This window comes from Salmo salar, chromosome 07 (assembly GCF_965601325.2).
Source record: "Salmo salar chromosome 07, fSalSal1, whole genome shotgun sequence".
In the NCBI taxonomy this organism is placed as follows: domain Eukaryota; kingdom Metazoa; phylum Chordata; class Actinopteri; order Salmoniformes; family Salmonidae; genus Salmo; species Salmo salar.
In genome coordinates this window covers 30,454,433-30,469,773 of record NC_138297.1, presented here as the reverse complement: position 1 = coordinate 30,469,773, position 15,341 = coordinate 30,454,433, and the positions used below count along the sequence as shown (strand labels likewise).

The following is a 15,341-nucleotide window of genomic DNA, read 5'->3' as shown; positions in this document are numbered from 1 at the left end:
TTCTTTCTTTCTTTCTTTCTTTCTTTCTTTCTTTCTTTCTCTTGTTCTCTTTCTTTCTCTCTCGTGCTCTTGTTCTCTCTCTAAGGGGAATGGATATAACATGGTTAGAGCTAATAAATGTTTGATGGTAGAGAAGTGAGGGTGTCCAACAAGTCATGTGGGATGCATCCCAAATAGCACCCTATCCCCTGTATAGTGCACTACTTTATACCACGGCCCATAGTGGGTATGTTTATTTGAAAACTCGATGTCAATCACTCCTCGGACTTTTCGGAAACACTGGACCTCTTGTTCCAGTCACATGTATCCATTATGCTGGCCGTTAATGGGCAGGGTTGCAAACTGTTGAGGGCCCAAAAATGTGACACTTTTGTTTTGCACTGAAACATGCAAAAAATCCGTTCAGGGTGAAATGCAGGTTTTAACTAATTAAACAACAAAGAATATGATCTATATGATCAGTCTCTGTGTGTAAAATAAAAAGTGGTTAATGTGAACCCAACTCACAGATAAAAAATGTAAAGAAAGCAATCCAATGTTATTTGTTGCTTAGACTTTACTGCAAATGACACTCAAGTCTTGAGAAAAAAACAATACACTAATATTGCAGTTAGCCATGACAGCCTTTATAATAGAACGCTTGTGACCACACACATCTAAATATTGCACTTGGGGGGAAAAAAAACATTATTTTTTATTTAACTAGGCAAGTCTGCTCTAAACAAATTCTTATTTACAATGACGACCTACACCGACCAAACCCTGGACGACACTGGGCCAATTGTGCGCCACCCTATCGGACTCCCAAACACGGCCGGTTGTGATAAAGCCTGGATTTGAACCAGGGTGTCTGTCGTGACGCCTCTAGCACTGAGATGCAGTGCCTAAGACCGCTGCGCCACTCGGGAGCTAGCTTAAGTAGAAATAGAATGAAACAAACAGGCATTCTATTTTTGCTCTATTATAGTGGCCACTATAGTAGGGAAAAGGGGAAACCTAGTCTGTTGTCCAACTGAATGCATTCAACTGAAATGTGTCTTCTGTATTTAACCCAACCCCTCTGAATCAGAGTTGACATAGGCTACAGGTGTGCAAAAATGTCTGACTTTCTCACCCCGGTCTCCATGGTCAGGCTCCTCACCTACCTCTTCGATACCGTTCAGGCCAGGGGACGTGCTGCTGCTGTAAGTTAACTGGCAAACTGCCTTTCCACCCTCTTTACAGTTGATGCTGTAACTAGCAAATAGGTTGTCTCTTCAGTCGCGTGCCGCATTCTGTTGTTATGTGAACGATTGGCTGAGCCTTGGATACAGCCAGTATTGCTCCAAACCTGCATCACTCTTTCGCATACAGTCAGTCGTCATCCAAAGCCCCCCCCCCCCGCCCGAAAGGTGATTAGTTTCGGTCCCTAAATGGGGAAGCAGTGCTTGGTGATATTTTGACGATTCCTAAGCATACTTTAGATGTGTTATTCATAGGATTAAAATATGGAATTGTTGCTGAAGTTCTGATATTGCTGTACTGAATATGCCACTCATTACAGAAAAGCAAGACGCAGCATTATTTTCTCTCTTTGTCTGTAACTACATTTTAGCAGTCATGCTTTCAAGGCATATTTTGTTTACATAATTCCAATGCAGCATGTTGTTCATTTGAGGTCTTTGAAGTGTGTCTTTGAAGTGAGTCCACTGGCAGATTACTGTCTCTTTCTCTCCATCTATCTCTCTCCCTCTCCATGTCTTTCTCTCTGCTTTTCTACACCATCTGGAGAAGGCAGACAAGCATTCCATCTGGCATGATTTTACCCAAGCACCCTCACCACTGCTCAAAAGATTTAGGGCCCAGAGTTTTTCTGTCAGGAAAAACTCCTGGCCCCAGTTAGACAGAAAAACTCTGGGCCCCAGTTATGACAGACATTTTGAAGATGCTTCACAATGGGAACCCACATAGAAAGACTTTGCGGAACTTATTTTAGCATGTGGACTTTTATAAAAACATCATCACAGTGATTGTTTATTGCAAGAAACAGAGAATAATTACAAAAAAGGTATTGGTGGCTCATCAGTTATGATTATAGGGGGCTGGTAGTTTTTATTGACTAGAGATCTGACCAGGAAAAACTCAAGGCGCTTGTTACGGCTCTATGCTTCCCTTGAAGGACATGGCTATGATTAGAGGTCAGGGCAGATATCCACAAAGAGTCTGATTTAGGATCAGTTTAGTATTTTAGACAATAATGAATACAATTATATGGACAGATCCTAGATCAGGACTTATTGTGGATAGGGTCCCAGGTGTGCAGTCCATGTTGTTTTTACTCTCAAAGAAATTCACACCACTATAACCTTTAACAACTGGACCTTCATACTCCCGTTATCTTCTCTTAAATTACTTTTATTACATATACAGTACCAGTCAAAAGTTTGGACACACCTACTCATTCAAGGGTTTTTCTTTATTTTTACTATTTTCTACATTACAGAATAATAGTGAAGACATCAAAACTATGAAATAACACATATGGAATCATGTAGTGACCAAAAAAAGTGTTAAACAAATCAAAATATATTTTATATTTGAGATTCTTCAAAGTAGCCCCCCTTTGCCTTGATGACAGCTTTGCACACTCTTGGCATTCTCTCAACCAGCTTCACGAGGTAGTCACCTGGAATGCATTTCAATTAACAGGTGTGCCTTGTAAAAAGTTAATTTGTGGAATTTCTTTCCTTCTTAATGCGTTTGAGACAATCAGTTGTGCTGTGACAAGGTAGAGGTGGTGTACAGAAGATAGCCCTATTTGGTAAAATACCAAGTCCATATTATGACAGTCCATCATTACTTTAAGACATGAAATGTTCCAGTCAATATGGAACATTTCAAGAACTTTTAAAGTTTCTTCAAGTGCAGTCACAAAAACCATCAAGTGCTATAATGAAACTGGCTCCCATGAGGACCGCCACAGGAAAGGAAGACCCAGAGTTACCTCTGCTGCCGATAAGTTCATTAGAGTTGTCAGCCTCAGAAATTGCAGCCCAAATAAATGCTTCACAGAGTTCTCAACATCAACTGTAAAGAGGAGACTGTGTGAATCAGGCCTTCATGGTTCGAATTGCTGCAAAAGAAACCACTACTAAAGGACACACCAATAAGAAGAATACTTGCTTGGGCCAATAAACACGAGCAATGGACATTAGACCGGTAGAAATCTGTCCTTTGGTCTGATAAGTCCAAGTTTGAGATTTTTGGTTTGAACCGACGTGTCTTTGTGAGACGCAGAGTAGGTGAACGGATGATCTCCGTATGTGTGGTTCCCACTGTGAAGCATGGGGGAGAAGGTGTGGAGGTGTTTTGCTGGTGACACTGTCATGATGTATTTAGAATTCAAGGCACAATTAACCAGCATGGCTACCACAGCATTCTGCGGTGATACGCCATCCCATCTGGTTTGCGTTTAGTGGGACTATCATTTGTTTTTTAACAGGAGAATGATCCAAAACACACCTCCAGGCTGTATAAGGGCTATTTGACCAAGGAGAGTGATGGAGTGCTGCATCAGATGACCTGGCCACCACAATCACCCGACCTCAACCCAATTGAGATGGTTTGGGATGAGTTGGACAGCAGAGTGAAGGAAAAGCAGCCAACAAGTGCTCAGTATATGTGGGAACTCCTTCAAGAAAAAGCATTCCAGGTGAAGCTGGTTGAGAGTGTGCAAAGCTGTCATCAAGGCAAAGGGTGGCTACTTTGAAGAATCTAAAATAAATGTTTATTTGTTTAACACTTTTTTGGTTACTACATGATTCCATATGTGTTATTTCATAGTTCTGATGTCTTGACTATTATTCCACAATGTATAATATAGTCAAAATAAAGAAAAACCCTTGAATGAGTAGGGGTGTCCAAACTTTTGACTGGTACTGTATGTCTTTCATGATTCATTCCTTTTACCATGACTTCATCTAATTTCAGGTCATCAACTGAAGACAATTGTAGATATTGGTATATGATTCTATAAGTGAAATTGTTCAGTACGGCACAGAACCCTAATTGGCAAAATCACATCAACACATCTTAATGGTTTAAAAAGCTCAAAATTACATATGTACACTTCTTCAAACCCAACATACGACATCCGCTTGGCACAATTTCCTCTACCTTAAACTCTCCATTCTTCTGCCAAACTTCAAACCAAGATGGTGGTTTGGTGGTTACTTTGTTGTTGGTTCCCGAGTGCTAACCCTATTCGACTTGTACTGCGACATACTACTGAAGTTCTGGTCGGGCGAGAGGTTGATGCGGCGTACATTGAGGTCTGAGGCGAACGCTCGCGCTTTCTGGTAGAAGAAGAGTGAGAGCTCCCGGTCAACCAGAAAGTTGTGGTAGATCGTAGCCAATCGCGTGCAGAGCTGGAGCTGGGACTTCTTGTTGCCGAGGTCCATGGCTGCTGCCAGCGCTAGGTGGTAGTACCCCGCGGCATCGTAGGGGTCCTAAAGGTCAAAGGTGAAAGGTTATGGGTCAGGGTTTAGAGGTGAGATTGGATGGGGTCAGTGGAGGAATCGTTAAAGCTGTTTCGGTCCATGTGAGTCATGCAGTGGGAGAATATGAACACAATGAAATGCAAATTCATGCATCTTCTTGCATCCTCTATGTTTTTCAGGGTTGGGGTCAACTCCATCATGACACGGAATTTCTCCAAAGGAGTGCAATTCAAATCCTGTATTGACTTCAACAACTCTCATGTACTTGTCAACCATCAGTTTTAAAATCAAAACCATTTGTATTTCTTTCAATAGTGCATTTAAAACTTAAAATGCAAAAAACTGTCCATGTATAACTTCTATTGTTTTCAGATTATTTTACCTTCAGGTCATAGAAGATGATGTCCCCTAGCGTCTGATAGACTCGAACGTAGTACAGGGTTTCCTCATCAAACTCCAGGGGCGTGGGGCAGAGGGAGAGGGTCTTCAGGTAGTAGTGTTCAGCCAGTTCAAACTGACCCAGACAGTGGTACAGGGTGGCCAGCCGGTGGAAGGCCACGCGCTCATTTAGACGATTTCCTATTTCAAAATATACAACCATCATTTCATCAGTATTTCTTAAAAAAATTATCTATAACCAGGCTATGGCATTGCACTTGTTTTTTTCTTCCCTGGCACAATTTCTGCTGATAATGGCTATTTTTCCGTTTTATTCTACCAAACTTAATTGAATGCATTCATGCAGGTTGCTGTGGATAAGAGGATCTGCTAATTGTAAATGCAGATTTCTCTAGGGAAATACAAGTAAGGACTAGCTGTGAATCTCATACTACTCTCTCGACCCTACCAACTCGCTCAGAGGGTCATCCGTTGTCATGTGTTGTTGACAAAACTGAGGGTGACTTCCAGAAAGGGGCAAGGGGGAACAATAAACCCATCAACTTTGGGACACACTCATGACTTGAATGATGCAATTCATGTTCCACTTTTAAATAATAAAACACACATGAAATTCAAATGAACAAATCCCCCTGTCATTTTACAAGATATAAACCTCAGTAACAGTTAAACATTTCATTTGGGAGGTATTTAATCTTTTGTGTGTCAAGTCTCGTCATCAGACATACAAAAATACACATGGTATATAATTAGACACGCCTCTCCATTCTTTTGTGTGAAATTGCGATAAACTCGCAAATTGTGGAATCCCATATGGCACGGCGCTATTTCTGGACTAATTAGGCCCTACATCCTCCATAATTTTCACACCCTCAACTTTGGGACACTCGTGCATATGGCGGAGGAGCGCGTCAACTCGAAAACGGAGGGCAGAGGGGCTAGGGGAAGGAGAAAGGGGTGATTTGGGATTCAACCTAGGTCTGGGCTAAGTTAAGTCTGACATCTGGTGGCCATAGCTAGAATACACTAGCTCCGTTGTGTCCTACCCAGTGTAACACTGATGTCCAGGGCGGCCTGGGCGAACTCCACGGCCTCTCCATACAGCTTCAGTTGCAGTAGCAGCTCCACCAGCTTGTTAGACAGCCTTAGTCTGGCCTCTGTACTGCTGGTCCTCACAGCGATGGGCAGGGCACGGTCCTGGAGACACACATGGATACACACACAGGTGAAATCACCTACAATACCAGTCAAAGGTTTGGACACACCCACTCATTCAAGGGTCTTTCTTTATTTTTTTTACCATTTTCTACATTGTAGAATAATAGTGACGACATCAGAACTTTGTTGAGATGTGTCTGTTGGAAAAGCTTTCCTTAAGAAGCTGGTTGAGAGAATGCCAAGAGTGTGCAAAGCGGTCATTAACGCAATGGGTGGCTACTTTGAAGAATGTCAAATATAAAATATAATTTGATTCGTTTAACACTTTCTTGGTTGCTACATGATTCCATGTGCTATTTCATAGTTTTGATGTCTTCACTATTATTCTTCAATGTAGAAAACAGTCAAAATAAAGAAAAACCCTGGAATGAGTAGGTGTGTCCAAACTTTTGACTGGTACTGTACATGTCACAAAGACATTAGGTCACACACACACATGTAAACATACGCATGCATGCACGCACACACACACACACACACACACACACACACACACACACACACACACACACACACACACACACACACACACACACACACACACACACACACACACACACACACACACACACACACACTCTGTCCTACCCCATATAAGCAGTGTGTGTATGTGTGTGTACCCTATAGAAGCAGACAGCCTTCTCTCTCTCCTGGTTGAGGTTGAAGAAGACATCCCCAGCTGCCTCCAGCAGCTGTAGGATAAAGTGTGTGTCTCCTGTACTCAGGCCCACATCTTGGGCCACCTGTGAGGAATACAAGAAGCAATAAGTCAATGTAACTCTGAGTCAATGCTGTCTGCTCTGTATAATAGAATAAAATACAGTAGAATAGGTTCTGACCTGTACATAGAGGTCCACTAGTTCGGTTTGGCCCAGCATTTGGTATATCTTCCCAGCCTGCAGCCAGGCATATGCCTCCTTTTCCTTACGGCCCAGGTCTATGAAGATACCCAGGCTACGCTTGGTGTAGTCCAGAGCCGACCGCCTAGCCCTGGACACAGAGATAGAAAGGAAGGGACAGAAATGTTAGAATTTGCTGCCAACTAGAGACAGACAGACAGACAGACACACATCTCACACCCCTGCCCACTCCACACACACCTCTCTGTCCCCAGACTGAGGTATAGCTGGCTGATGGTCTCCAGCACCTCCCCCTCCTGTCCCCTGTCTCCCCGGGTCGCCAGTATGGCAAGCTGATGTTCTTTGTAGATTATGCACTGAGCTTCGTCAGAACATACAGCTCCGTACAGGTGGCACAGACGCCGCGTCGCACTTAACTGACCTGGGACACACATAACATGGATGGATAGAGTCAGGTCAACATAGCAACAGTATATACACGGAGTGTACAAAACATTAGGAATACCTTCCTACTATTGAGTTGCACCCCCTTTTGCTCTCAGAACAGCCTCAGTTCGTCTGTGCATGGACTCTACAAGGTGTGGAAAGTGTTCCACAGGGATTCTGGCCCATGTTGACTCCAATGCTTGGGTAATTAAGTTCTGGTCAAATCACAAAAAAAAAAAAAACTTTTTGGCTTATTCAACGGCATAAAATTGCCACTTTCTATACTTTGCCGAAATTACACTGTTATGTTTGTTCCTTATATATTGACAAACCGGGGCGTAGGTTTAACTACTTTTAATGAACATATACTTCAGCTAGAAAACTCCATGTTTAGCCATGCAAGGCATTCTTCAACTATCCGCTTCCAGTATAGCCTGCTGGGTAACGTAGTCTAAATGTTAATAACACATAACAACACATATACAAGAATGTTACAAAACCTCCAGGGCGCCCTATTGTAGCATTCATTGACGCAGTAACGGCCCCTTTATCGACTTTTGAAGATTTTTTATTTTTATTAGACCACTCGCAGAACAGCTCCCCTCCTTTGTAAAGGACACCAGCAGTATGATCGCTATTATTGAATCTCTTGATCCTCTCCCTGATAATACTTTGTTGGTTACTTTTGATGTTGAGTCGTTATACACAAATATTCCACACGAGTGCGGTATCGAAGCCATGGAACGTTTTCTTTTGCAACATGACCCGAATGAACTACCTTCCAGTGCCTGCATTATAACATCCAGTGCATGCATTATAACATTGGCTGAAATAGTACTCAGAACTACTTGTTTCTAAATTATTTCTTTATTCAGACGAAGGGTACTGCTATGGGATCCCCTATTGCTCCTAACTATGCTAATTTGTTTGTGGGTTACATGGAGAAACAGTACATTTTCAATCCTCTCAAATGTTTTCTTGCCCAACATTATTATTTGAAACGGTACATTGATGATATTTTTGTTCTATGGTGGAGTGATGCAAAACTGCCCTAGGCATTCCATGCTTGTCTTAACTCTTGTTCTGAGCACCTGAGATTTACTATGCAATCTGACACACAAATCAGTTTCCTTGAGCTTCCGATTTTGTGTGGGGATACTGTTCTATACACTGACATTTACAGGAAACCTACTGATCGTAACAGATTTTTTGAGGGCTGATAGTTGTCCGCTTCCCTTGAAAAACAGTTTCCCCTTCAGCCAATTCTGTTGAATCAAAAGAATTTGCAAAAAACAATCAGATTTCAACAGAAATGGTCAGATTAATACTGCCATTGGGAAATTCAAAACAAAACATTATCTTTTTAAAGGACAGTCTGAACAAATTAAGGGTATCGTCGACAAACATTGGCACATTCTGAGATCCGATGACCGCATCGGTAATATGTTTTCGAACCCTCCCGTGGATGTATTCTCGCGGGGCAGAAATCTCAGAGATCAATTGGTAAACTCTGACTTACCGCCCCAAAATTTCCCTGCACGTCTATTTGCGCCTCTACCGGATGGAAACTAAACTCAGCATAAAAAGGAACGTCCCTTTTTCAGGAACCTGTCTTTCAAAGATTATTTGTAAAAATCCAAATAACTTCACGTTTAAACACTGTTTCCCATGCTTGTTCAATGAACCATAAACAATTCATGAACATGCACCTGTGGAACGCCGTTAAGACACTAACAGCTTACGGTAGGCAATTAAGGTCACAGTTATGAAAACTTAGGACACTAAAAAGGCCTTTCTACTGACTCTGAAAAACACCAAAAGAAAGATGCCCAAGGTCCCTGCAGGCATGAGGACTGCAGATGTGGCCAAGGCAATAAATTGCAATGTCCGTACTGTGAGACTCCTAAAACAGCGCTACAGGGAGACAGGACGGACTATGATCGTCCTTGCAGTGGCAGACCACATGTAACAACACCTGCGCAGGATCGGTACATCCAAACATCACACCTGCAGGACAGGTACAGGATGGCAACAACAACTGCCCGAGTTACACCAGGAACGCACAATCCCTCCATCAGTGCTCAGACTGTCTGCAATAGGCTGAGAGAGGCTGGACTGAGGGCTTGTAGGCCTGTTGTAAGGCAGGTCCTCACCAGACATCATCGGCAACAATGTTACCTATGGGCACAAACCCACCGTCGCTGGACCAGCCAGTACTGGCAAAAAGTGCTCTTCAATGACAAGTCGCGGTTTTGTCTCACCATGGGTGATGGTCGGATTTGCATTTATCGTCGAAGGAATGAGCGTTACACCGAGGCCTGTACTCTGGAGCGGGATCGATTTTGGAGGTGGAGGGTCCGACAGGAATGTCAATGTTCTGCTATGGCCAGTGACGAGCCCGGTTCTCAATCCCATTGAGCACGTCTGTGACCTGTTGGATGGTGAGGGCTAGGACAATTTCCCCCAGAAATGTCCGGGAACTTGCAGGTGCCTTGGTGGAAGAGTGGGGTAACATCTCACAGCAATAACTGGCAAATCTGGTGCAGTCCATGAGTAGGAGATGCACTGCAGTACTTAATGCAGCTGGTGGCCACACCAGATACTGACTGTTACTTTTGATTTTGAACCCCCTATGTTCAGGGACACATTATTCCATTTATGTTAGTCACATGTCTGTGGAACTTGTTCAGTTTATGTCTCAGTTGTTGAATCTTGGTTATGTTCATACAAGTATTTACACATGTTAAGTTTGCTGAAAATAAACGCAGTTGACAGTGAGAGGACTTTTTTGTTGTTGCTGAGTTTACAAGTGTAATGGCTGCGCTCAATGCAATGGCACAGATCCTTCAAACACCCCCAAACAGGGAAATAGTTATTTATCTTATAACTTGTCCGTGTGGTAAAAATGATGTGGGTAAAACAAAGTGCAAATTAAAAGTACGAATCTCGGAGCATCGTAGCACCATTAGGTGCAAAAACACAACTTACCCAGTTGGGGCCCAGTTTTTGGATGCGAACCACTTGATTTCGTCCCTACATTATATCAGCATCGAACATGTCACCCTCCCTAGGAGAGGGGGTGACCTCAAAAATGTATTGTTAAAACGAGAGGCTGTATGGATCTCTGCTGGGAAAGTTAAATAAAGGTTACATTTAAAAATGTTTTTACATTTAATTTAAATACCCTTGCTTCCTTCGGTCTCAACGTAGACTTTGATCTGCAGTGTTTGTCATTATACCCTGATGAAGACAGCTTGTCTGTCGAAACATTGGTTATTAGGTTATTAAATTATTGTATCTGAGCTCCTAGAGCAGGGGTGGGCAAAGTTTTTGGCTCGAGGGCCACATCGGGATTTTGAAATTCAAAGGAGGGCCCCATTTTTCGGGGGACCAATTGTTTCTTAAAATCAATTTGCGGGGGCTTCTCGACTGGCACAGCGGTCTAAGGCACTGAATCGCAGTGCTTGAGGTGTCACTACAGACCCGGGTTCAATCCCAGGCTGTGTCACAGCTGGCCGTGAATGGGAGACCCATGAGGCGGTGCGCAATTGGCCCAGCATCGTCCGGGTCAGGGGAGGGTTTGGCCGGCGGGATATCCTAGTCCCTTCGCACTCTAGCGACACCTGTGGCGGGCCGGGCGCATGCACGCTGACACGTCGCCAGGTGTACGGTGTTTCCTACGCACGCGGGCTGTACTTTGCCCCTCCCCCCCTTGTCCTAGAGTGTGCAGCTCTCCTTTACTCCGCTACCCAGCACCTCACCTAAACAGGTGTGCGTTTCTTTCGCCTCCAGACTCCAATGATTCCCACAGTTGTGTCAAGTTGGCTGGATGTCCTTTGGGCAGTGGACCATTTTTGATACACAAGGGGAACTGTTGAGCTTTAAAAACCCAGTAGCGTTGCAGTTATTGACACAAACCGGAGCGCCTGGCACACACTACCATACCCCGTTCAAAGGCACTTCAATATTTTGTCTTGCCCACTCACCCTCTGAATGGCACACTTGTCTCAATTGCCTTCTTTAACCTGTCTCCTCCCCTTCAGCTACACTGATTGAAGTGGATTTAACAAGTGACATCAATAAGGGATCATAGCTTTCACTTGGATTCACCTGGTCAGTCTATGTCAGGGAAAGAGCAGGTGTTCATAATGTTTTGTACACTGTATATGTGACCAAAAGTGATTCAAACCTCTCCTGCAGGCCACAAGACTGTTAGCCTGCTAAGCTCGAGTGGTTAATGGATACGGACTTAAACCATATTTGAGGATGAAATGATGAATCAGGAATCTTGCATGTGGAATTCATTTCACGTGTGTGTGTGTGTGTGCGTAAGTTAACCATTTCTATGCGTAACACACTTACACTGAGAAAAGGAGGTAAGCAGTAAAGACACTTACTGTCTAAATGGTTTGACTTAATGGCCATCAGCAGAGCCCACTCAAAGTAGATCTTCCCTCTTTCCAGGAGTCTCTGGTTCACACAGTGTTGTCCCAGCTCCAGCAGCACTGTTATAAAGTTCACCTCATGCTCCTCTCCACCCAGCTCTGAGAACAGCTCCACGGCTTCCGTGAGATGCCTCTCCGCCAGACCCTTGAATTTTATTTTGGGTGAAATAATATATATACTGAACAAAAATATGAACGCAACATGCCACAATTTCAATGATTTTACTGAGTTACAGTTCATATAAGGAATTCAGTCAATTGAAATAAATACATTTGGCCCTAATCTATGGATTTCACATGACTGGGAATACATATATGCATCTGTTGGTCACAGATGCCTTTAAAAAAAAGGTAGGGACATGGATCAGAATACCAGTCAGTATCTGGTGTGACGACCATTTGCCTCCTTTAGCACGACACATCTCCTTCGCATAGAGTTGATCAGGCTGTTGATTGTGGCCTATGGAATGTTGTCCCACTCCTCTTCAATGGCTCTGCAAAGTTGCTGGATATTGGTGAGAAATGGAACACTGTCGTAAACCTCAATCCAGAGCATCCCAAACATGCTCAATGGGTGACATGTCTGGTGAGTATGCAGGCCATGGAAGAACTGGGACATGTTCAGCTTCCAGGAATTGTGTACAGATCCTTGCGACATGGGGCCGTGCATTATCATGCTGAAACATGAGGTGATGGCGGTGGATGAATGGGACGACAATGGGTCTCAGGATCTCGTCATGGTATCTCTGTGCATTCAAATTGCCATCGATAAAATGCAGTTGTGTTAGTTGTCTGTAGATTATGCCTGCCTGCCCATACCATAACCCCACCACCACGGGGCACTCTGTTCACAACGTTGACATCAGAAACCGCTCACCCACACAACTCCATAAATGTGGTCTGTGGTTGTGAGGCCGGTTGGAGGTACTGCCAAGTTCTCTAAAACAATGTTGAAGTTGGCTTGTGGCAGAAAATTAACATTCAATTCTCTGGCAAAAGCTCTGGTGGATATTCCTGCTGTCAGCATGCCAATTGTACGCTCCCTCAAAACTTGAAACATCCATGCAAATTTTACAGTACCCTTTTTTTGTCCCCAGCACAAGGTGCACCTGTGTCATGATCATGCTGTTTAATCAGCTTCTTAATATGCCACACCTGTCAGGTGGATGGATTATCTTGGAAAAGGAACAATTCTGGGATCTTTTATTTCAGCTCATGAAACATGGGACCAACACTTTACATGTTGTGTTTATATTTTTGCTCTGTGTACATCTAGCAAGATGTGGATTTGATCCCAGAGGATATCACTAGAAAACATCAATTAAAACATTTATTTCCAAAGTGGTCCTCGATGGTAAAACAAACAATGTTGAATGTAAAAGACAAGAAGAAGTTACAAAACCAAAACATTACAACCCTACCTTAGCCCCAGCCTTCAGACACAGCAACCCCAGGTTAGCCTGCGCGACTGCCCAGTTGGCCCTGAGAGAAGGGTTTATTTTACAATAAGGAAACATTATATAGTATCAATAGCAGTGAAGGCTGATTTATTTGATACAATGTACAAATTTAAAACACACAAGAATGATCATTACCTGTCCTCAAACTCCTCACACACATAAATGGCTGCCTGGTAGCTCTCTGCCGCCCTCCGCAGGTCTCCCATGCATCGAAGGGCCACACCTCTCATGTTGTGGACCAATCCTTAATAATTCAATTCCTCAATCTTAATTTTTTTAATTGGGAAATTTGACAAACAGCCAGGGTACAAACATACAGCAGATATAAACATAAGATAAACAGCAACGAGATCAGACCTTCCTGTGGAGTAGTGCAGTGTTCTGGCATGGAGGCCAGCACTGAGTCGAGGACGTCTAGTGATACCTCCGGTTGGCTGTCACAGATGTGCAGCCAGGCTAGCCACACGAGGGCGCTGATGCGTTCAGGGCTGCTAGTGGCGCCTGATGATGATGACGGCCCGCAATGATTGTCTATGAGAGTGTGCATGGAGCGCACCGCACGTCCTAGTTTCCCGTGTTTCTGAAACAGCTGGGATAGGCAGAGTGTGAGTGCCTGGCTTAGAGTGTGGTCACCATTGCCACCGACTCCAGCTAATTCCCCAGTGAAAGAGAGCGACCGGCTCAGATACAGAGCCACTTGAGCTGGAATGGTGTCTTCCTGCTTCCGGATCCCATAGAGTCTGGCTGTGTTCTCCAGCACTAGCCCCATTCCATTCAGACAATCGGCTAGCCTAGCGGACGGATGCATTGTGGCTCTCCTGGCTGAGCTGACACAGAGATGGGGGAGGGAGAGCTGGCTGTACAGTCTCCCCAGGCTCAGGTAGCCGTGGCTGGGCCTGACGCTCCGGACACCTGCTGGCTCTGCCGAGAGAACCAGAAGTCTCTCCAAGAACGGGACAGCGTCCGCCCCCTCGCCTCGCCTCCAGTGGAGCTTTGCTAGAAGGAAACAAGCACGTGCTTCAGCCATCTTGTTTTGAGCGAGAACCGCTTTCTTCAGGATGAATTTGAGAACTTCAGAGTCTTTTTCTACAGTAGAGACGCAGTCAGGGATACCCATAAGCAATGCAGCAATCCGCTCTGACAAAGCAAAGTACTTCTCTGTGTTTTGTTGCATAAGATAGATCACAGCTAGGTTTACATAGATGTTAGCTAGCATTAGCATGTCCGTGAATCCTTCTCGAGGGATGCTGAGGGCCTCCTCAAAGTAGACTCGAGCCTGGGAGAATTTTGAACTTCCCGCGCAGAGTTTCCCCAAAAGCATACAGAGGCGGCTCTGCGACCAATGGAGACGCTTCTTCCTGGCTGTTTCCCTGGCTATGCCTAAGTATGCCACCAATTCGTCAATGTCATCCGAATGGCCTTTGAAAGTGGCAAGGAGCAGTTCTGGGGTTTGTCCGTAGAGGGTGCCAAAATCTGGTTTGTAGTCAGAGCCGCCCAGAAAGGATAGAAAAGGAAGGAGTTTCTCTTGGTTGGTGGTGGTGCCTTCCTCTACTGGGTGGACGGTGAAGTGAGGCCCACTGGGTAATGTAGTCTTAGAGGACTCACTGTGGTCCTCCAGAGTTCCGTTTGTCATCACAGTCGCACAAGGCACTTTCTCCTTCCCTTCTTGTAGAATCTCTTCTATCTTCCTCTTCAGTTCTGCTTGTTGGTGAGCGTCCATGTTTCCTTGGGAACCATCTGTAAGACATTAGATGAAGATGACTATTTATGAAATGGTGGACATGTGGGAGGAGCCAGAATAAGTTATTGTTTGAATATTTTTTTATGTTGAGAAGAAAAACAATATAATACTCAAACCCAACCGTACAGACTGGGCAAATTGTACAAAGCAAACAATAAATACGCCTACTTTGAGTTGGTTCCTTTGGAGAATCTGGTTGATCAATCAGATCTGGAATAAAAGGGATAATTCATGAATCAATATCAAAACTGACCATCTTTACACAGTATGGCAGTCGTAGAGAGCTGTTCATCACGAACAAAATGCGCTTGCAC

General features: G+C 44.0%; 1 protein-coding gene across 1 annotated transcript in view; it reads right to left on the bottom strand.

The window, feature by feature from the left end:
- Positions 1–1,966: 1,966 nt before the first annotated feature.
- The window catches only part of LOC106608958 (SH3 domain and tetratricopeptide repeat-containing protein 1), a 32,162-nt gene continuing 18,787 nt past the window's right edge, over positions 1,967–15,341 (bottom strand). Inside the window, exons 10-20 of the mRNA XM_014207214.3 lie at positions 15,196–15,237; positions 13,644–15,023; positions 13,422–13,530; positions 13,248–13,308; positions 11,779–11,971; positions 7,196–7,376; positions 6,935–7,085; positions 6,716–6,838; positions 5,924–6,074; positions 4,861–5,057; positions 1,967–4,487 (exon numbers count right to left, since the gene is read on the bottom strand). Of these exons, the coding sequence (XP_014062689.2) occupies positions 4,209–4,487; positions 4,861–5,057; positions 5,924–6,074; positions 6,716–6,838; positions 6,935–7,085; positions 7,196–7,376; positions 11,779–11,971; positions 13,248–13,308; positions 13,422–13,530; positions 13,644–15,023; positions 15,196–15,237 (2,867 nt within the window). The 3' untranslated portion in view covers positions 1,967–4,208. The remainder of the gene's footprint in view (positions 4,488–4,860; positions 5,058–5,923; positions 6,075–6,715; positions 6,839–6,934; positions 7,086–7,195; positions 7,377–11,778; positions 11,972–13,247; positions 13,309–13,421; positions 13,531–13,643; positions 15,024–15,195; positions 15,238–15,341) is intronic.